The sequence below is a fragment of the Zophobas morio genome, unplaced genomic scaffold (assembly GCF_036711695.1).
Source record: "Zophobas morio isolate AGI-343-1 ecotype UQ-CSIRO unplaced genomic scaffold, CSIRO_AGI_Zmor_V1 ptg001262l, whole genome shotgun sequence".
Lineage (NCBI taxonomy): Eukaryota > Metazoa > Arthropoda > Insecta > Coleoptera > Tenebrionidae > Zophobas > Zophobas morio.
The window spans coordinates 8,884-33,518 of NW_026973361.1; the positions used below are offsets into that span (position 1 = coordinate 8,884).

The following is a 24,635-nucleotide window of genomic DNA, read 5'->3' on the forward strand; positions in this document are numbered from 1 at the left end:
AATAAACTAAAAAAAAAACTATTCAATTCCGCAGTTATTAGTATTAATACTATAATAGCCTTCAAGTCTATTTTATATGTGTCACGCTATAAAGTAACTATTGAGCTATTGTACTCTAGATAGTTTTTAAAAAAGCCAGACACTTTTTAAATATTAAGTTAATACGTAAGAAGTTATTTAAATAAAAGTAAAGATAATGGTTATCCAATATTATCGTGTTTTTACTTTTAAAGTTAAAAAATTAAATAGAACTTTGCTTAATACCAAAGGCAATAAACATGTTTACAGTATTTTGAAGCTTTCATCTATAAACAACAGCAAACTTTTAGAAGAAACTAAAAAAAATTTTATTTTATATATATAAGTATTTTTTATACTTAAAAGATTCGCTGTGTACAGTAGCAAACTTATAGTAAAAAATATTTCCTAAATTTAAAAATTAGACCGTATACAGCTGCAAACTTCTCGCAGATGAAACAAACATTTTTAGTAAATAAAAAGTTGACTGCATAAAGCAGAAAACTTTTAGAAGAAAACGCAAACATTTTTAATTGTTACAATGTTTTTTATAACTGTTTAGTAGAGCAAATAATACCGAGTGGTTCAAAAGACCTAAGAAGTATTCTATTTAGCTTGAAACTCTCTTTTATCTGTTTAAAGTAAAACTTCTTATCCCTAACTTTGTTCCAACGCGGCAATGGCGTCAACGAGCGAACAACTTTTTTTTTAAGGAACAATATTAGCCGAGTAAAAGGATTATAATTAGTAAACTTTTTAAATCTAAAACGTAATAATAAGTTCGATAGTCAGTAAATTTTTTTTTATAGCTTAAGGTATAATAACGTTTTGAAAAAGCTTTATATTTACGGATGAAATTCTTTCCTTTTTTTTTTTTTTCTTAAAAATTATATAATTTAGATTACTTTTACGCAGAGTTATGCAAAAACATGATAAAAGTTGCTCGTTAGATTTCAAAGTTGTAGTTCACTTTGATTTGGATTGTTTCTACTGCGTAATTATTACTACTTAGTCTGTGTATATATCTTTTTTTTTAAAACCTTTATTATGAAACACAGCAAGTGGAGCGAGTGAGATTAGATATCCCTGAAAGGTCTTATATATTGATAAGTTTATTACCTTATAACAAAAAAAATAAAATTGTTTTGTTATAATATATTTAAAAAAAAAGGACGGCTAACAAAGAATCTCATTTACTTATAGTTTTATGAATTTAAGTAAAGATTTTAAATAATAATTTTATGATTTTATTTAATCTTGCAATTTATAATTAAAGTTTTTTTTATTTAAAATTTAATAAAATAATTTTGCAATTTGTAATTTTCTTGCAATGAATTACTTTATATGTAAATTTACTTTGTATACATTTATATCTCAAGTTTTTATTTTTATTTGATAATAATTTGTTTTGCAAATTATTTTATTTATATAATTTTATAGCACACCTCTTGTAGTTCGACAGTGGGATGGGCTTATTGCTGTAAACTACGCGGCACGCACTTTTGGAATTACGAGGTTGTTTGAAATTTTTAAGAGAAATTTTAATTAAAATTTGAAAAAATCCAATTAATTGTTTTAATTTTTTTTAATATCTCGTTAATTTGAAAATTTTTACAAATTAATTTTTTTATATAAAATGTAATTAAAATTAATTAGGAATTAGATAAACTTTTTATATTTATTTGAAATATTATTACTAATATTATATATTGTATTAGTATTTTTACTTTAAATTTTGTTTAACGTTAATAATTTATAATATTTATAATTAATTTAATAAAATTGTAAAAAGAATAACAAATAATTTGATTTTACAATTAATTTAAGATTTCCTAAAAAAACTTTCTATAATTTATTAATAAAAGATTGAATAATAAAGTCTCAAAAATATAATAATTATAATTAAATTTATTTATAGAAAATTTTTTAATTATGCAGGTTATTCAATCTTATAATAATTCTACTACTACTACTACTAATAATATTGATTAAAATAAATTTAATTCTACTCAAAAAGGTTTAATTGATAATTAACAATAATCAAAATTTTTATAAAATTATAATATTTATTAATAATTCATAACTACAAAAGCATTTATTTAAATATAAAAAAAATTAAAAGTAATTAGTTTTAGTTAATAACAAATATAAAAACTTTGAACGAAAACTATATAAATTTTATTATTTTTTTGTATTAAAAATTATTATTAAACGAAAATTTTTTTTCTAAGAAAATAGATTGACTTTAATTTTTATTATTATTATTTTTTAATTATAAATTATTAAAGATTTTTAATTTTACTATAATAAATTTTCTATAATTATTATAAATTTGTTTGTTTGTGTGTATATAAACTTTATAATAATAAGTATTTTGTTTATTTTATTTTATTATTATTATATTATATAAAATTTTAAAAACTTTTATTTTTTTACTAAAAAAATATTTATTTAAAATTGTTTATTTGTTAGATAAAAACTTAATAATAATACTAAATATTAGGCAATAATATTTTTATTTTTATTATTTGTATAAAATTTAAATAATTTTTTTTCTAATTTTTTAATTTTTTTTAATTATAATTAAAATTTGAATGTTTACTTATTTCAGAACTTGATTAAAGTTTTTTAAGTAAATATTAATAAAAAATTAGTGTTTAAAATATGTATTTATAATTTTATGGCTTTTTTAATTTTTTAATTAAATTTATTTTAAATTTATATAATTGTTTAGGTATAATTTATTTATTTTTTAATATTTTTATGTTTTCTTTTAAATTATTTTTAATTAATTATTTTTATTTATTTATTTTATTCGTAAAATTATTTTTTTTAATTTTTATATCTTTATATGAAAATTTGATTGTTTCCTTCATAGGAAAATTTAAGGCTAGTGATAAGTAATAAATAATAAATAATAAATAATAAATTTATTAATATATTTTTTTTACCCTGATTATTATTTGTTATTTTATTAAGCCTTTTCGATTTTTTTTCTAATATTTTTGTTTTTTATATTTTTAATTATTTCTTTTTTAATTTTTTATTATTATTTAAATATATTTCTTTTGTATTTTATATTTTTTGTAATTACTATATTAAGTTTAATTTTTAAAAATAGTATTAAATGTATATTAAACGTATTCATATATTTTTTTATAGAAAATTTATTATTATTAATACTTTTATACTTTTTTTATTTTTTTTCAAAATTTATATAAATAATTAATTTTATTTTTTACTTATAAACTTAAAAATAATAAATTAATAATTTTTTAAATAATTTATTATTTTTTATGTATTTTTAATTTTTTTTTTTGCTTTTTTTTTTATATTATATATTTTTCAAATCAATTTATTTATTTTATTTATTTATTCTATTTTTTAATTATCATATAAAATAATTTTTTATATTCTTAGAATTTTCTTATACTTCATTGTTATTATTTTTATATACTTTTTCTTTATTTTTATAATGCCTGAACTCGTAGTACTAACCAAACTCAAATCCCTATATAAAAAGTTATCAAAGATTAAATTCTCGTAGTCACCGGCGACACACTAAACATTACAATTAAATCAATAGTAGTACAGGAAAAATGTTTAGAATGTATTCTCCTTTAAGTAATTCAAGCATGCGATTTAAGTAATTCAAGCATGCGAGGGTTTGCTCATCGATGTTCATTCGGTTAACGTTGGAGTTAATTATGATAAATCACGTGCGTGGTACATATACCCTGTGTTTATTATACCACATATTACACATCATGTGTTTTATACTACGTGCCCTTGCCGCATGTCATAGCACGTGTTTCTACGTCTGTCACACATTTTTTACATCTTGTATCTCTTCCCCCGAAGATATAAGTACTCTTCGTTTACGGAGCAATAAATAGATAGCTCCTCCTTTCTTTCTCCGCAAGTTAGTAAAACAATAAGTATTCTTTGTATTAATTTATAAATTTTATTATTTATTTATAAAAACTTAATAAAAAAATAATTCCTGGCACACCCATTCCCCTTGTTTAAATATTTTCACGCCTATCGACTTGTATACATAATGACAAACGAATTCTAGTTTCGGGAGTAGCCGCGCTCGAAGTAGAGTAGTGGGACCCTCTTAACCTCTTAGGTCTATTATTATGATATGGAAGTCGATATTGGTTAAAAATTATTCAAAAAGTTTCAGATTACATTTAATGGTTTCAAATTAGTTGAATGGTAGCTAATCCTTTTATATTTTTTTAAATATTTTTTAATTATACGTTAATTTAATTTTATTATAATAAAATATTTTTCATTATGATATTTTTTATTATTATTTTTAATCCTCTTCAATTTTTCTAACAATTTTATGTCATTTTTTTTTATTGTAAATAATTTGGTATATTTTATTAAAATTCTTTATTGGTTGGAAAATTTTATTCACAAAGAGATGTATTTAAATGCGTTATTTTTTTGATGCTTGTTAACCAAATAGTACCAATTTAGAAGCGATACAATTTTTTCTGCGCGCGAGAAATGCTCCACATTGAAGGAAGTCCACGTGGCGACTTTTACACCAGCGGATGGCGAATCAAAAGTTAATTTTTTTAATTTTTCTTTTTCTATAGTGATATCATAAATATTTTTTAACAATCTTTTTTATTAATTTTTTAAAAAAATATTCAACTTCAAAAATTTCATTCATATTTGTATTTTATAATTTTTAATACTATAATAAGTTTAATATAATTATTAGTTTTATTATTAAAAAAAATTTAATTTTTTAAAAGATGTTATAAAAAAAAAAGATATTTTTTTTTATTAATGGATTTTATTATAAAAAATTGAAGCAAATTATTTATAACGATTTATTGATTTTATTTAAAATTAAACAACGATTATTTTTATACTAAAGTTCCTTATTTTTTTATTTTTATAATATTTTTTTAAATAAAAATTTCATTTAACAATTTAATAATTTTCATTAATAAAATTTAATAATTTTTTTATACTAAATTTCATTATTTATTTTTATAATATATAGTACCGCGAAAATGAAAACAAGAAAACTCATAAGGCGAGGTGGAATTTTTTTAGTTATTGCTATTTTATACGAACTTCTTTTAAGTAAATTTTAATTATTTTTTTTTTATAAATATTGAAAGTATATAAGTTTTTGCTATTTATTATTTATAATAAATTATATTATGCCATTTTTTTTAATAATTTATAGCTTTATTAAATATTTAGAATTATGATTATTTATTTTTATATATTAAAAGTTTAATATAATTTTTTTTGTTAAAAAAAATTTCATGTACCATTTTATAATTATAATTATTAATTATATATCATAATAAACTTTTAAGAATTTATTGTACTTGAGAAAAATTATAGTAAATTAATAGTTTATTATTATTATCATAAAGTTTTAAGGGATTTGCTTATTAAAAGATAAAGAATAATTATTTTTTTTTATGTTATTATTATTATAAGAAAAATTATAGAAAAAAATTATTAGTCTCTTATTATTATGAAATTTTCTTTTAAAAAAGTTAATAGAATAATTATTTTTTCTTAATAATTATTAATATTGTAAGAAATTTTTTTTTTAAAAAAAATTATTAGTTTACTGTTATTCTTAGGAAATTTACCTTTAAAAAAGTTGAGAAATTTATTATTTATTCTTTAAGTATTATTATTAGAACATTTGAAAAAAAAGTTAATAAAAAATATATTATTATATTTTACATATAAAAAGTTAGTAACTTTTTTATTATTATAAATATTAAAATTATAAATATAGTAAAGTTAATAAAATCTTTATATGATTATTATTATTATTTTAAGATTGTCTACAAATTTACTAATAAAAGTTTAATAAAAAATATTATTATTATTATATAACATTTAAAAAGTTACTAAATGTCTTGTTATATTAGTGTTATTATAATAATATTGTAATGAAAATTTTCATATAAGTTAATACTATTATTATTATTATAATAATAAAATTGTATAAAATTTATTTATATTTTTTAAAGCCCTTATATGTTTTTTTCATAATAGATTATATAAATTACTTATTATAATAAAATAATTATTTACTATTATTAAAAAAATTAAAAAAAAATTGCTTAAAAAAAGTTTTATAATTATTATTTTTATGTTTATTATTATAATTTATAAAAATAAAAGATAATAATAAAATAAAGAATACTTATAAAAAATTAAAATAAAAATGCAGGAAAAAAAAAAAGAGGAAGTAAATATATAATAATAAATTTAAACTTAAAAAAAAAGAAGCAAAGAAAACTTGCTTCTAAAAAAGTTAAGTATACTTATTTTTCTGTTTATTGTGACTAATAAAAAAAACTGAAAATATTTACTTATAAAAGGTTTATTAAATATTTTATTGCTTACTATTATAATAAAAAAAACAAAAAAAATTTACTTATAAAAAGTATCTTTGTAAAATTTTTATTATTTTTCTAATAATTTTTCTAATTGAAAATAAAGGTTACTTCGAAAAGTTAATAAAAATTAATTTTTTGTTTTTTAGTATTGTAAAAAAAATTCTTTTATAAAAAAAGTTTATTATTATTATTATATTTTATTATTACAAAGTTTTCTAAAAAACTTTATTGCAAAAAAATCTACTTACCAAAAATTTAATAGATTATTATTTTATTATTATTATTGTGAATTAAAAAAATCATAAAAATTTTTTGAAAATTTTTATTGTTAAAAAAATTTACTTACAAAAATTTATAATTTTATTATAATAATAATACTAAAAAGAAATTTACTTTTAAAAAGTTATTATTACTATTATAATAATAATGACAAGAAATTTACTTAAAAAAGTTTTTTCCTAGACTATTATTAAAAAAAATAACTTACAAACAAATTAATAAATTATTTTTTTATTATATAATTTTTAAAAGAAAATAATTTTTAAAACTTAATACATTAATCTATTAGAAGCTCATGAAAAATAAATTTTTTTCTAATAATTACATAATTTTTTTTGTACGCAGTAGGGATTGATGTGATTGGTTATTTTATTTCATCAAAAAAGTAATCCATTCAACACATTTTAATGAATTTTTGTTTAAAAAAAACTTTTATTGGTTCAATTTTTATATAATAATTTTATTATAATTTAACTTTTTTATTCATTTTATCATTATTATTATATTTATTATAAACTTTATAAAACTTTTTATTTTTATTTTAATAAAAGTAAAGTTTTACTTTTTACTAATATTTTATTTATAAATTTTTATTTTATGTACTTTATTGTTTTTTTTGGTTTATTTTTTGATTTAATATTTTTTTTTAAATTATTTTACTTTAATATTTTTCTTTTGTTTTCATAATATTATTTTTCTGGTAATTATTATTTATTGAATAATAATAGAACTTCTTATCATTTTTATTAAATTTTTGTTAGATAAATTTTTTTTTCTTATTTATATTTTTATCATATTTAATAATAATTTTATGATTTTTTAGAAAAAAATTAAAATTATATTTATTTTTTATTTTTTTTCTTTTGGGCTTTTACAAATATTTATTATTCATTTATTTTATATATATATTTGATATTTTCTTTAATAATTGATTTTTAATAATAATAATAATACTTATAATAAATTTTATTATTTAAGCTGAATTAATATCTTTTAATATTAATAATATTTCAGTTATTATCATGATTCATGATATTTTATCCATAGCAATAATTATTCTTATTTTACTGCATAATAAATCTTTTTATATTATTATTGTTAATGATAATTTTTTTTAAGATATTGAATAATAATCAATTTTCATTTTTATTAATAATATTTTATTACAATTATTTTTATTAATAATTCTTTTAATTGCAATAACAATTGTTATTTTTTACTACATAATTTTTTTTTTAATTTTTAATATTAATATGTAATTTTATTTTTACTTTTTATAATAATTCTATTAATAACAATAATTATTATTTTTTACTGCATAAAAAATTTCTTTTTGATTTATAATAATAAATTTTTCTTCTGTCATTTTTTGTTTATAATACTTTCTAATTCTAAATATAATAGTACGAATTTTTTTATTTTAAAAAAAAAATTATATATATTTTTTAAAGATAATTTTATTATTATTAGAATAATAAACAAATATTTATTTTATATTAATATATTTTCTATTATTTAGGTATTTAATAAATTTTCTTTATTTTTATGAGAATAATTATAACAATAATGATGTATATTTTCTTATTTTTACTGCTTGAAAATTTTTTTTTATAATAATTTTTTTATATCTAACATTAATTATTATTATATTTACTATTTACTATATACTCTTAATATATATTTCTTACTTTTATTTTTAAATAATCAACTTTTGATAATTATTTTTTATATTAATATATTTTATTTAAAAATATTTTTTTTATTTTTTGAAAATAATTAGAATAATTTTTTTATTTTTACTGCTTAATTAATTCTTTTTTTATTATAATACATAAAATTTTAGATTTAAATATAATTAGTATATTTTATATTATTTTTATGCTTAATAAGATCTTTTTTTATTAAAAAAATACTTTTAATATATTATTTTTAAATTTCTTACTATTAATCAATATTATAATTATTATTATAATATACTTTATTATTTACAAATTATAATTTTTAAATATTAATATTAATATTTTATTATTATTAATTATTTTATAATTATAATAATTAATTTTATTATTTCTTACTGCTTATTAAATAATTTTTTAAATTTTTAAAAAATAATAATAACAAACTATTATATATTTTTATTCATTATTTTTTTAGAAAGTAATGATTATAATAATAGTGAATTTCATTTTCTATAAAACAATAACAATTTTATTATATTAGTATATTTTATATTATTTTTAAAAAAAATTTTAATACTTTTTTTACTATAAATTTATTAGCGATAATTATTATTATAATAATTTTTTAATTATAAATTTTATATATTTTATATATTTTATATAATAATAATTAACATTATGAAATCTTATTATAATTTTATATTTAAATATATTTTTTATTATAAATAATTATAATGCTGGTAATATTAATATTAATATGTAATTCTATATTTTTGTAAAGTAAACCTTTTATTAATATTATTAATGAAATTTTTTATAGTAAATACAAGATTTTTAATGCTTTTTTTATCCATAATTTACTTTTTATTAATTTTTTACGAGCAAAATTTTTAGTATTATTTTTATAATATATAGAAATAAAGAATAATTAACGTAAAAAAAATGTTTAAACAATAATAATATCATATTTATTATAAAAATAAAATACAAAAATATTTATAAAGAATAATATATTTTAAAAAAATTATAAAAAAGAATAGGAAAGAAAAATTTTTTTAGTAATTACGATATTTACAATAACTTTTCTATTTATTATTTACTTTTTATTATATTTATAATATTTTTTTATTATATTTTAACAAGCAATTCTTCTAAAAAACTTTTTATTATGATTATTATTAAATAGTTTTTATAGTAATACTTTTTTTATAACTTTTCAATTCATAATTTACTTTTTTATTATATATAAATATATTTTATTATTTATTTACGAGCGAATGAAGTTGTGTATGAAATATATTATCGCTTATTTATTTTTTTTATAGCTTTTAAGTATATTGAAAAACTTTTTAATTTTTTTTCATACGGATAACGAATGCTTTTCTATGTAAAAGTTTTCAGTAACTTCTCTAATAAAAATAATAAAAGAACTTTTTTCCACTAAAAAGTTTGAGGTTTTACCGAAAGGCCAGCGCTTCAGTCATGCGGATCCTCAAGCATTTTTGTCCAATTATGGAACGCGCTAGCATCGATGAGGCCTTTTTGGATTTAACAGACCATGTGTTCTCTTCTATCTTGATTGGCTGTTTTTTACTGTTTCTACTGGCCCATGAATTCATATATTATTATTTTTATTGTTTGCTTTTTTTGGAAACTTAAAATATTTTTTTAGTAAAGTGCGGACGGCAAAGTTGGACGAAAGTTACGTTTGTTGCTGGGAAGGTTTTATATTTTAATGAATAATAATAATTAATTAATTAGTTATAATAAATAATAAGAATTATAATAATAAATGAATATAATATATAAATTATATTAAATAATACTAATAAAATAAATAAAATGAATAACTAATAAGAAATATATAAGTATATAAATAATAATAAATAAATAATAATCTGCATTTTTGCTAATTTTATCATCCAATCCGCTTTCAGATATTAATCCATATCACTGTATTTGGTAACCTATCCTTTATTAGTTTATATGCGGTTGATTATGTATCGCTCCAGACATGAAATATTAATTCAATCAGAAAGATCCCTTACCGTATTTTTGCTTAGGATTGGGCATCTTTATATCAGACCACGTGGCCGCTGGCGATGCTTTAGTGAAAGAGCGGTGCCTTCATGCTGCTGCCTTATTGGCTAAAGTTTATAATTTTATATTTCTGATCACGTTTAAATATTATTATCCAATAGGAAGCAAGAGATGCGATTTTTAATGAACTAAAGTATACTTGCTCAGCAGGGATTGGCCACAGCAAATTATTGGCAAAACTCGGTTATTTATTTTATTATATTGATAATAGCAGAAAAGTAACCTTTTATAGAGTAAATAATAAAATAATGTTTATATTGTTTTCAGCTTATTGAAACAAAAAAGTTAAAGTAATAAAAAATTAATTTCATATAATTATGCTTTAAAAATTGTAAGAAATAATAAAAATGTATAAATAATATAAAAAGTAGTAAAACTTGAAAAATATTGTGCAAAAAAGTATTAATATATTCGCTTAGTTTTTATTTATTCTACTTATTACTATTTTTTTCTTATAAATATTATGTACTGCTTATCATTATATTTCATTATTCTCATAATTTATATATTTAATTATTTATTTTACTTATTATTGTTGTTGTTTACTAATTTTTATTATATATTTATCATTATTTGGTTTACTTATTATTATTTTTTTATATTTCATTTATTTTCATTATTATTTACTGTTTATTTTTATATTATTACTATTATATTTTATATTATTCTTATAATTATTGTATTCTATTTATTATAATTTTATTATCTTTTATTTTATTTATTTATTTATATTTCATTCTTCTTATCATTATTATGTATATCATTATATTATTATTATTTATTTTTCATTCTTATAAATTATTTACTCCTTATTATATTTTTAAATTTTATTATTTTACTTATTATTATTGTTAACTTATTTTAAATATACTTTTTTATTATTGAGTTTACTTACTATTATTTTTTATAACAGCTTTATAGTAAATGCTGGATTTTTTTATTATTTACTTTTCATTATATTATTTTCTTATGAATAATTATTATTGTTATTTATTTTTCATTATATTTTTATTTTTACTCATTAAATATTTTATATCCCTTTTTTTTATTTTACTTTTCATAATTTTTTATATGTATATTTTATTTTTAATTAATATTTAAATATTATTTTCTATTATTATATATTTACTTTTTATTATTCTTTTCTTCTTTTTATTTATACCTTCATGTTTTACTTTTTGTATTTAAAAAATTAGTCATTATTATTTTTTTCGTTGTTTACTTTATTACTAGTATATGTAACAACTTTTATAAAGAAGTACTACACGTGCTTTAACGCACGTATTGCCCTCGCATTACCCTCCATACTTCATTTTCAGCAAAATGACGTGTTGTCCACCCGCTTTTGCTCTTCAATATTTTTTATAAATTTTTTTTTACTTCTTTATTTCTTTTATTATTATATATAAACCTTTTTGTTCCATATAATTTTTTAATTATTATTATTAAAATAAAATGTTAATGAAAAATATTTATTTAATAGTTTTAACAAGTTTATATATACATATATTGATATAATTGTTATTATTATTATTATTAAATATACATTTTTTATATATTATTATTATACTGTTATTATTATAATAATTTAGAATGTTTATATGGATATTTTTTATTTAATAGTTTATATAAGTTTATATTATTTTTATGTTTTGTATTCGTGATTATCATTGTTATATTCAAACTTTTTTGTTTGTTTTTTAGTATTTTCTTTTGTTTATATTATTTCAATTTTTTTATATATAATTATTATTAATTTTATATTTAAAACTTTTTTGTTTCAAAGTATTTTATTATTATAAAAAAAAAGTTTTTATAAAAATTTATATCCCTTTTATTTTTTATAGAATTATTATTATTAAATTTTTTATTAACTTTTATTATAAAAATAAAAAGTTTATATAAAGTTTACATTCTTTTTATATTATTATTTTTATTTTCAACCTTTTTTTTTGTATTATTTTTTCTTATTATTATCTTCTTCTTAGTCAGGAGTATTTGGTCCAATTTTAAAACTGCGGATACCAGATTAAGGAACGTGCGCATCCACCATTAGCTTTCCTTATTGGCCCTCAGTGTGTGCGTGTGCGCCGCTGTTCCATGTTTATTGAACCCCCCACTTTTCTATATCTTCTATTGACATATCAAGTTTAGTTTTTACCACGTGTGAGGTCGACTACACAACAGGTTAGTTTTGGGTGTGCACTTGCCTTCATCTAGTACTGGCAGTTTTTTAAATTGCGTCCGATACTCAGCATTGATTGCATTTGATAATAAAAGTTACACTTTATTTTTTTTAATATTTTCATTAAAATTATAATAATTTTTTTTACATTTTATACTTTCTTTATTACTGCATAAATGAAATGTTGTGTTTCATATTTTTTTACTTTTTATATTATAAATTTTTTTTTTATAATTTTTTTATATTATTAAAAATAACATTTTTTAAAATAAGTTAGTAGATTAAATTTTTTTATACTATTTTAATTTACTTTATGCTTTTTTGTTTTTAAAAAAACTTTTTATATAAAAACTTGATATTATTTTTTAATAACTTGAACAGGTAATAATAATTTTAATCATAATAATAATAAATAACGAAAGGTTCCTCTGCTAATAAACCGAACAAACAGACCATCATTAGTGAATCGGGGGTTTCCACTTTTTTAAAGGATATTCCTCTCCAAAAAGTTCCGTTGTTGGGTTCTTGCTTATATTTACTTTTTATTTTTTAATTATTATTATTCACATGACTATATTATATTATATAAAAATAATTTATTATTATTGTTTTTATATATTTTTGTATATTTATTATTATTTTATATAGGCTCTCTTTTGTTTATATATGGTTCTTTATTATTTTGGTTTACTTTTATATATTTTTTATTGTTTATCAAACTTTAGTATAAATAATAACATTTTGTTTAATATTACTATACACTTTTATATAACCTATTATTATTGATATACCTTTTATATATTATATATTAAAGCATTTAGTTTATTATTAAAAATATATAATGAAACTTTTTTATTTATGTATAAAACTTTAATTATGGTTTACTTTTATACATTTTTTAATTTATATAACTTTTTTACTTTTTTTTTTATAATATTTAATTTGTTATAGTATACTCTCATACAATTTATTATTATTTTATAATTTTACTGTTTTGATTTACTTTTATATTCTTTACTGTATAATAAACTTTTTATTTATATATAAAAATGTATTATTATTTTGGTTTACTTTTATTTATTTTATTGAAAACTTATTATTTATAAATAAAAATATATTGTTATTGTGGTTTACTTCACTTTTTAGGAGGAAAAAACGGTGCTTTAGTCAATGAGAAGCTCCACGTGAAGACTCTTGGTGAATTATGGAACTTTTCATTGGAAGATTTGTGTAAAGTGCTTGATAGCGAATTTTCTAGGTGGCTCTTTCGGTATTCAAGAGGTGCTTGTCAATTTTTTATTTGTTTCTTTTCTATTCTTTATGGGCGAGGGTAAATAATTTGTAATATTATAATGAATTAAGAAATATTTCTACATTGTTGAGTGGTTTATTTAGGTTTGCTTATGTTCATGGTGACCTTTTTACTTTTTAACTGACTTGTTCATTTTTTATTTTTGCTTGGTTCATTTAAATTTGCTAATGGTCATGAGGGACTTTTAAAATTTTAATTGGATTGTTTTAACTAAAATGGTCCCTTTTTATGCTGATTGGTTCCTATAAATTAGCTTATTTTTTATTGGTGTACTTTTTGTTTTCATTGACTTGTTTTAATTAGAATTAGAATTTGTAATATATTTTAGATTCGATTTCGTTTTTCTCATTTTCTTTTTTTCATTAGCTCACGCTTTTCTTATTTCAGCCTCACTATCATACAACTTTTTTGCTTCGTTTTCGATGGCTTGTTTTAAATTATATATAATGGAATGTTTAATTTCTTATTATTATTGGATATAGCGATATTTGACGGCTTGTTCCATATTTTATCTATTTAAATAGAGATTCACTGTTTTCATTTATTTCTTTATTTTATTGGTACCTTTTTTAAAATATTTTCTTATTTCTGTTGTTAATATTATTGTTATCGTTATGAAGGAATCGATTCGCGAATTGTTTCTTCGAGAGAAAAGCTGGGAAGCATGGGCTCTACCAAAACTTTTTCGTTAACCTATGATTACCAGGAAATCTTGTATACCTTTGCTGTGTTTATTGTTAGTGGCTGTGATTTTTGTTAATGTACAAAAATTGGCTGTCATGCTTACCAAATACTTAACATTACGTTGTTTTTGGTAAAACTTTTATTTTACATTAATAAAGGGGCTCGATGTTGGGCGTATTTTTTTTTTTCATTATAATTTGCCAATTATTTCTTTGGTTACTTTTTTAATTTTTATTTGTTTGTTATAAATTTTCTCTTAATTCCAGCCTTTTTTCTTTTATCTTCATGAACTACGAAACTTTTTTATATTGTTTTCTTTACATTGGCGGATTTTTACAGTCAATCACTATTAACTTCTTATAAACTTAGAAAATGGGTGGATATTTTGTGTCACGAGTTAATAGAAAGACTAGAAGAAGGTTACTATTATTATTTCCATTACTCTTTTTCTATTTATAAAAAATAGAACTATAAATATTATTTTTCTTTATATTTAATTCTACTTTTAATTATTTTTATTTACAATAAATAATTTAGTATTATTGAATCATTGAATTCCATAATTTATAATATACTTTTAAAATTTTAATTGTATATTTTTAATCAAATATATTTTATTATTATTTTCCTTTTTGTTTATTTATACTTTTATATTTAATTTCTTTAAGTTTTATTATTATTTTTTATATTCATACAATTATTTATTATACTTATTATTATTTTATTTAATTTTTCTTAATAAATTTTATATAAAAAAATATATTTGTTATTATTAATTATTTAAACTATTACTTTTATATATTTTTTTAACTTTTTTTATTTTTTATAATAAATATTATTATAGTTTTGTTTTATAATTCTATTCTGCTTCCTTTTTTATCAAATAAGATTATTTATTTATTATATTTAATCAAGTTTATAAAAAAAAATAAAAAATGATTTAAAAAAATTATACATTAATTTTTCTAATATTTATATTGATTACTTTTTTATATATAATAATAATATTTATTATTATACGGTTACTATTTCTATAATATTATTTTATTATAAATTTTATATATTATTTTTATTAGTTATTATTATTATTATTATATTTACATTTATAAAATCATTCTTTAAGTATTATTATTACATATTTTTATTCTATTATTATTTTTTTAAGTTTTACTTTATCACGTTTCTATTATTATTATTATTATTATTATTTTAACTATTACTTCTACTTTTCTTTTCATTATATTTTTATAATAATAATTTTTTTTACTATACTTTATTATTATTTTTATCATGTTTGTATATTTCTATAATTACTATATATTTTTTTAAATATTATTATTTATTATTTTTTATATTTATTTAAGTTATTATTTTCATTTTTTACTATTATTACTTATTTTTTTCATTAAGTAGTAATTTTATTCCCTTGAAATGTTTATAGATTTTTTATTATATTATATTTTTATTACTTTGACTTTTCTTTATTATCACCTTATAAGTTTTTTTATTATTTTTTATTAAATTGTTATATTTATACTATTTACATTATATTTTTTTTATTATATTTTTATATCACTATTATCGTTATTATTAATATACTAACGTTCTTATTATGACCTTTATTAGATTTATACAATATTATTATTACGTTAACTTTTCTTGTTTATTTTTATTTTATAATTTAATATTTTTATTATATTTTTATATCAACATTTTTATTACTAATTATTATATAAAAAATATATATTTTTCTTTATTATTATTATTAATATTAATTTTTCCTGTTTACTTTTATTTAAATTTTCATTTATATTTATTATTTATATTTTATGATTTTTTATTATTTTATTTTATATTATCTTTTTGTTATTACTATTATATATATAAAGATTATGAAGAAAATAAGAGATATGCAAAAACTCTAAGCGTGCATTACACGCGTGTTCGGTTTCCTTTTTATTCATTGGCCCATTATTTATTATCCCTTCATCCTATTGGCCGGCATTTCTCTATATCCTTTTTCATTCGCCTACTTTAGCAATAAAATAATTGAACGGAAGTCTAAGTCCAGCGCAATGCCCTCTTGCAATTGTAACGGACGTAGTAGTGTTTTGTTATTAGCTGTCCAGAAGTTATTGAGCGAAGAAGAAATTCTTCCTTGTAAGCTTATTATTATTATTATCAATTAAAATATTTTACTAAATAAGAAAAAAAGTTTATCATTTATATATAATTATAATTATATAAAAATATATTATTGTTAAATATATACAAAATGAAAAATTTTATAGTTATTTTTATTATTATGAAAATATATATTTATTTATAAGTAAAAAGAAAAAGTTTATTATTACTATTATTAATACAAATAAAAAGTTTATTATAATTAATTTTATAAAAAAATATTCACATAAATACAATAGAAAGAAAAAAAAATCTTTTTATTATTGTTATAGAAAAAATATATAAAGAGGAGAATAAAACTTATAATTATTATTGTTAGTACTTAAATATAAGTAGGAAAAAAGGAAGTTTATTAATTTTATCATCAAACAAATTAAAAAAAAAGTTCTCTAATAACATTAGCATTATCGTTATAGAGAAATATAAGTATCCTAGTAGAAATAAAAGTAATAGTAATTATAATATAATATCTCAATATTAATACAATACAAGTTTAAGTAAAAGAAAAAAAAGATTTTATTATTATTATTGTTATTATAAAAGATTTTTATATAAGAAAGATAATATTTATTATTAATATCGTTAAAATATAAAAATGGTTAAATTTATTAATACTATTATTTGTTACCAATTTAAGGCGTGTCCGTTTCTGTTGTGGCTGAAAACTTCCGCGATGAAAAAAGCTCCAATGTTTCTCTCGAAAAGTTTTTTAACGAAGAAAAATTGGAATTTTCTAACAATCTTTTAACACACCTCCCCAAAAAAGATCTTTCATCTTCCCTTAAAACAATTAAATTTTTTTTTCCTCAAAATAATAATAATATTGGTAGTAGTAATAATAATAGCAATAATCAACCAACTAAACGAAAAAAAAGTTTTAAAAAAAAATTGTTGGGATCACAAAAAAACAGGAAAAATAGTGAAAAGTCCGACCGCATGTTTCAATCTGTTTTTTCTTTAGAAAAGGGTTGATTAAATTTTTTATTAAACAGTTCTATACCTCTGTTTTTTTTTTTCATATTAATAAATATTAATCAAATTTAAAACGTTTTTGAGTAGATATGGTTAAGCATTAAAAGGCCTGCTTTAAACTTTTTCCTAATCGCTCATCGCCAATATGAATTTTTTAAACTAATAAAGTACAATGAATATGGAATAGAAATAAAATAACAATTAATTATACTATTAAAAATTTTAATTTTATAAAGCGCTTAATTTCCTGAAAAACTAAAAGATTTTGGAATTTTGAGTACTTAATTTAAATAAATGCACATCTAATTTTATGTGATATTAATAAATATCAGTTTCTATAGAAAAAAGCTTTTTACTTTCTTTGAGAAACTTAAGGATTTTGGAATTTAAAGTAAAATAAATTTAGAGTGCACATAATTTTTTTATAAAAAAAAGAAAAATTACCTAATAAAAATATGATGTTAATAATTATATGTTTGTTCAGAAATGCACTTTTATTTTAGAATGTAAAGATTTCGCGAATTTAAAGTAGATTAAAATATAAAAAGCGCTCAATTTTTTATTTGGATAAAGTTAAAAAGTAAAATTATGATGTTAACAATTATAAGTCTTCATAGAAAAGCGTTAAATCTTTTTAGAAATATTGGGCGTTCTTAAAGTTATTAAATTTAAAGAGCGCATATCTAAAATTTTAATAGTAATTTATTAAGAAAAAATTTAGTAGTTTTTCAGTATTAATTAGTTTAATAGTGCCTTTCATATTTCTGCTGCTTAAGAAGATTAAAACTTTTAATTTAGTTAAGCAAAGAAATTATTTAAATTTTTTTACTTTTTAGAATTAAATTTTTCAAATAATTTCAATTATTCTGGTTTGATTTTTTTTTACCTCTAGTTTTGTAATATTTATCCAAACGTTATATATTTTTATATATTTATGTAAAATCTATATTTTATTTTTAAATTAAATTTTAATAAAATAACTTTCACCTGTAAATGTATTACCAGAAATTACATTTCAATAAAGGTTAAAAAGTTTTACTTTATAAGAGAGTAGAAGCATATAAAAAACGTTCGTTGTTAATTCACTATAACAACGCGAAGATGAATTGAATGGGAAAAAAAGGTACAATAGCCAGGTTATATATTAATGCGTAGAGCCAGTTAAACAATTTTTTAGTGTTTTTTTAAGAAAATATTTTTTTTTTAAAAGTTTCTTTAAACGTAAATCGAATGTTAATACACAATTTAGGTAAATAAGGGCGGTTTATCGATTATATATTAAACGTTTTTCTTGGTAAAAAAAAAGTGGTTATAACACAAAACCAATAAATAACAATAATAGCAATCTTAATAGTAAACATAATGATATTTCTAGTATTAAAATTAATAGTAATAATATTAAGGAAATACTATTGAAAGCCGTAGTAGTAAGAACGATATACACTAAAGATGCCCTACATTCACTTCCAGTATGGCAAGCATTTACCCAACCCGATTTGGAAAAAATGGGAACCGACTCCCTCTCCGAAAAAACTCCTGTACCAGTGCAACTCAGAAGAATGACGTAGGCGTGGAATAAAAATTCCCCCTAACATTCAAGGCGCGAAGATTTTTCTCGATCGCAATCCTCTTGACGTCATCCACTTATTGCCTTCAACTGCCGAGAAATATCGTTAAACTATCTTCTGCGACCTGTACCTTAAGGCAACCCCTTAAAATCTTTCTCCAAGTTTTATACGTTGATCTACCTTTAGCAGACATCAAAATGGCACTATATGCTGAAGGATTTTTACCCCACTGTCACTAGTTCTTGTACACCCGTCGGAGAAGGAAGGGACGTTAACCTACGCATTGAAATCATTGTCACTTGCAAGTAAGCGTTGAACCGCTGCATGAGAGTGACCGCATAGGGCAGAGCCTCAGCTGTAACGTTTTAGTCATAATCCAAAAAATAGTATCATCAATCCCAGCTGAGTCGGCTGTGGGGAAGACCATCTAAAGGTTCATAGTGAGAAGCTTTAAGAGTTGCCCTCTTTATGCGCAACTTAACAAAGCCAACACTGCGCATTGCCGAGGGTTTTTAAAGGATCCTCGAAAAAATTGCTTGCGCCACACCAACACGTTCTCATACATCACGCTCTGCTCAACAGCAACGATCTACTACTCCAAAACAATTAGGCGAGACACTCTCTTGAAACATTTCTTCGAGTGATAAGCAATCTGATGACCACAAATGATTTTTAAGGTCGCCCATAGCGCCATCTGCCTTTTCTTGCAGTGGAATATGGGAGCACCGTATTAACATATATACTATTAGCTAACAATACTCTTAGCATTAAAGCAAAGAGCACCTTAAAGAACGAATTTCTACAACTGTAGCGGAGTAAAGACGTAGATATCGCATTGTTAAGTTAGACGCACCCTGAAAGCGGGCAACAGGCTGGTTTTCTGGAATTAAACATCTTACCGCCTGAACGATGTGACAGATGGACGATGAAGGCGTAGCTATAATGGTGCGACGTAATTTGCCAGCTCGCCCGTTCGCACTTCCTAACCTAAAGAGCGTGGAAGCCGTCACAACTTTGCTGATACGAGGCTAATCGAAGTAAAATCATTCTACAGATCCCTCGCAAGGTTACATAAATGACCTGGACAAATTGCTTCGAGGTAGCTTGCCTTTTATTCTCAGTAGTGACTTCAACTGCAAACCCGCTGCTTGGAGTAGTCGTATTGAAAACCCATACGGGAAAGTAATTAAAAAGTAGGCGGGCCAACACCAATTTCGCGTTCTGGCACCTTAACATCCGGCACACATGGCAAAAACGGGAACTTTAGACGCGTCCTCGACCTGGCCGTTGTTAAAGACATCCACCTGTCGGCATGTCTGCTTGTCTTATCAAAGTTAGGTAAAGGCAAAACTCCTGCAAAACTCTGGATACCGTCACTCACGGGCTGGTCAAAAAAATTTTACAGCTGTGGTTGACGCATTGCTAGTCCCCAATCATCTACCCACTACTGTTTCCTACCTATTAGAAGCCGCGGTTAATATTTTTAAAGGCGCGTATTGTCTGCCCATGTTACCGCGAAAACCAGTCACAAACTTGCGTATCACCCTAGCCGTCCACCGGTTTATAAGAAACCTTATCCGTCAACGCCACCGCTTAGTACACCTGGCCTTTGTTGCACAAATCCCAACGATAAACTAACGCTAAACCGCCTCCACAGACACATTAGAAAGAGCTGACTGATGGCTGAAAGCGACGAAGATAAGGCGGCGCACTCGCCGGACATCTAGAAGTTCAGTGTGTTTCTCCAACTCGGGCTACCTTAAAGCTCTTATGGTTCCACCCAACACGGTGATAACAGCCTCCGTTGTAATGCAACCCAAGGCTCCGCGTTCTTTACCAGGCCTAGCTAAGTTTTGTTTCATTAGCCTATTTCGGCCCTGGGTATAATGTGGAGCCTGTTTTATTACGCCGAATGGACTGTTTGTATAAACATACAAAGTGCTTTCTGAATATCACTTCGGATTTCGAAAGGGCCACTTGACGACACAGCAAATTCCTGCCTTGTTGAGTGGACGGCTCGAAATTTCAACTTAAAGTAATTTACGAGCAGAGTCTTTCTTAATCTTGAAAAAGCCTTTTAACGCGTATGACCGACGTCTTTCTAACTTATCATTGAACACTAAGGAACAAATACAAGGCATATTACTAATGATAGCATACGCTCTAAGACACAGGTAAGATAGAACCTGCTAAATAGTCAAGGTCATCCCCAGGTTTTTTGGTAATTCTAAAAGCATACTTCCGATAATGCTTAACGTCGCTTATAACTCTCCTAAGTAACGTGCAATACTGTGCCACCGTCATTAGCTCTCTACGAGGTACTAGCGTGTTTCTCTGCGGTCACGCTTTCGAGTGATAGTGGGGACCACACTGTCCCATATCGTAGACGGATAGCTGGTGTTCCCGCAGGGATCTCACTCCTGCTCCCACTTCCATTCAATACCCACACTCGCATCACAATCTAGGCCGATGAGACGGTCGTTGCGTCTTCTAAGAGCACCTCATTATCACGGCAACACCTACAACGTTATCGAAAACATTTGCCAACTGGTGACGGCAGTAGGGAGTAACCATTTATTAAAAGGAAAGAGAGCAATTCTCACCACAAGAAGATGCACACACCACCCCGCCTCGGGCCAATTACTTGAGCGTTATAATCGATAAGCGGTTAACTTGCTGGCAATACGTTGAATTTGTTGTGGCTAAGATTATAGCTGTAATCTACGCGCTTTATCCGCTGTTGTTCGCGAAGAGAGCAATGTCCCTGCGTGATGAACTCTGTCTTATAACGTATGCCTGCGCCCTATAATGATCTACGCATCTGCTGCTTTGACTTATGAAAAAACGTAGACTGTTGCGCTCCTGTAGCACAACAAAACAAGCTTCTGCGGTCAATGACCGGCGCAACTTACTTCGTGCATAATGACTCGTTTGGTTGGAACCACTTGTTCTATTTTAGTAATGCGACTACAGTCTCTTTTAAACGTGGTTGTAAGTTTCCTAACCGCCGGTGGACTTTAAGGACTTACATTCGAACCCTAGAATGGTGCACGCTTTTGACAGCCCTGTATTGCACTATAAACGCACACTTATAGTTTGTATACCTCTCCACACATACTTATGTATATAATGTTGATATATCCAGCGGAGACTGAATATGAGCTTCGCCAAATATTTAAAATTATAAATAAAACTAAAAAGTCAGTGCCCTCGATTTCATCGAGCATCTTATTAAATCATTAATAATAGTAATAATAAAATGCCATAAAATTAAGTGAGAAATGGAAGATTAGTTGGGCTATGATTGGAATGTATTTTGACTGCGATGACTCCAGATTGCGAGCTCGATTTTTTAAGTTGTTGAGTCGATGGAGTATTAGGAAAAGTAGTTTATAAATAAATTAAATTAATGTTTACGAAACACTTCAAACATTTAAGAATACCGTCAACATACAAAAAAATAAAACAACAAAAGCCACTAGAATAGAGTCGTGAGACCCGTAACCTTTAGTTAACTTAGTGAAGATAATACGCTTATGGAGCACCCGTAAATGTTAATATTTAAATAAAATGTTTTACTAAGGTAGCCTTTTAGATTTGGCTAGAACCCAGGTAATCATATTTACAGTTCTATAAACAATATATTTGTATGTCGAGTCCTTTGTCTTTTTATTATAGTCTTTAGATTTAGCTACTATTTTGAAACTAAAGTAATACACCAGGGCTTAAAAATAGGTATACTACTATACTCATATTAATAAAAAGTAAAAAAAATAAACAAAAATGTAAATACTTTAATTGTAAATTCCATTTTCCACCTCGCTATAAAACATTGTTTAAATAGACAACAATTAAGATAATAATCGAACTGTAAATTTAAAAGAAATTGAGGGTTTCCTGGTGTAACAAGTTTTTTCGCAAGTAGTTGTATTTTCTCCTGTATAGCTTTTTGTTTTATGTTTGTTTATCCTTGAAAAAAGAAATGGAGGATTTGGAAACAATCGCTATGAAGGCAGTGTCTATTGCAATGTTGAATGGAGTACTTATGTGTACTGGGCAAGTAATTTCTTTATTTGATAAAAAAAAAAATTAAATATTTTTTTCAAATTCCGCCAACTTGCTTTTCAACTATATTAACCTTTTGTTAAAAAAAACAGTATATATATCGAGATTACTTAAGCTCATTAAAATATTATCTAAGAAGCAGAGACGAAGGTATTGTTCACTGTCCTTTTACTTTAACTCCTTCACCTTTTCCCAAAGCTGAATTTGAAAGAGCTTATGCTTTACAAGAAACAGGTCTTAATTTCCTTGTTATTAATATTTAAAAAAAAAATTATTATTTATTTTTGTAGTTCATCTTTTGCAACATCTTGCTGCTTTTGATAAAAACTTTTTGAAAGAATCTCTACGCGAAACTGCGATAGTAGATTCTTCTATTGAAAAGTTGCTCTCTATTCTTAATGAGTCTAATTTGAACAAGGTACTTGCTTTTTAAAAGTACTTTTAAATAATTATAAAGTAATTTATAAAGTCTCTACTTATTTTATTATAGCAAATTTTAAAATGCCATACAACTTTTTAAATTTAAAATAAAAATTGAACGTTAAGTGAATAAGTTAATATTAACTTTAACACAACTTTTAAAGTTTTTATTATAAAAAACTAAAATATACTTATTTTATTGTCAAAATTTTGTAGCGTAGGTTATATTTTTAATTTTAATATACAAAATATGTATACTAAAGTTTGTTTAGTATTTATTTTCTCTTAAACCTATACATTTGAATTAAATTTTAAAATTACGCTAAAAAGATTAATGTCTACGTTACAAGCCCGTTCTGGGTATCTTTCGTGCAGATTATATGCTAAACGAAGCTGGGAAAATAAAACAAGTTGAAGTAAATACAATTGCTTCTTCCTTTGCCTCGTTGTCTACAAAAGTTACTTCTCTTCATAAGTATAATTATTTTAATAAACTATGCATATTTTAGTTTACGAAATTATTTTATTTTGTAATTTTCTTTTGCGCCATATTTAGATTCGTATGCACTCGCTTTTTTAAAGACATAAATTCCCAACAAATTCCTGAAAATGGCGCGCTTTCCGGACTTGTTAATTCCTTAGCGTTTGCTCATAAATATTATAAACAAAACTGCTCTACGCAACGGCATTAACTTTTATATTATTGTTTATACTTTTTTAATCTTTTAAACTCTTTTATAAGTTTTTTTATACTTTTAAAAATATGAA

General features: G+C 21.7%; 1 protein-coding gene and 1 long non-coding RNA gene across 2 annotated transcripts; both read left to right on the plus strand.

Moving 5' to 3' along the window:
• The first annotated feature begins 941 nt into the window (after positions 1-941).
• LOC135122440 (uncharacterized) lies at positions 942-1,510 on the plus strand. Its single transcript, XR_010279383.1, has 3 exons — positions 942-1,012; positions 1,077-1,111; positions 1,459-1,510. It is a non-coding gene; the product is annotated as an uncharacterized LOC135122440 (long non-coding RNA).
• Positions 1,511-13,125: 11,615 nt separating this feature from the next.
• Positions 13,126-19,382, plus strand: LOC135122441 (uncharacterized). The gene is made up of 8 exons (XM_064046609.1): positions 13,126-13,183; positions 13,809-13,943; positions 14,595-14,688; positions 15,028-15,077; positions 16,548-16,605; positions 16,697-16,818; positions 17,480-17,668; positions 19,285-19,382. The coding sequence occupies exons 3-8, from the start codon at positions 14,639-14,641 to the stop codon at positions 19,380-19,382; spliced, it is 567 nt and encodes a 188-aa protein (XP_063902679.1). The 5' UTR covers positions 13,126-13,183; positions 13,809-13,943; positions 14,595-14,638.
• Positions 19,383-24,635: the final 5,253 nt, after the last annotated feature.

Excerpts from the sequence above, each read along its gene's own strand:
- LOC135122441 (XM_064046609.1), top strand. The coding sequence starts at position 14,639 with ATGGGCTCTACCAAAACTTTTTCGTTAACCTATGATTACCAGGAAATC. Across the intron at positions 15,078-16,547 it reads AATAGAAAGACTAGAAGAAG|ATTATGAAGAAAATAAGAGA; the intron begins GTTACTATTATT and ends ATATATATAAAG. Across the intron at positions 17,669-19,284 it reads TCAAAATAATAATAATATTG|TATGGCAAGCATTTACCCAA; the intron begins GTAGTAGTAATA and ends ATTCACTTCCAG.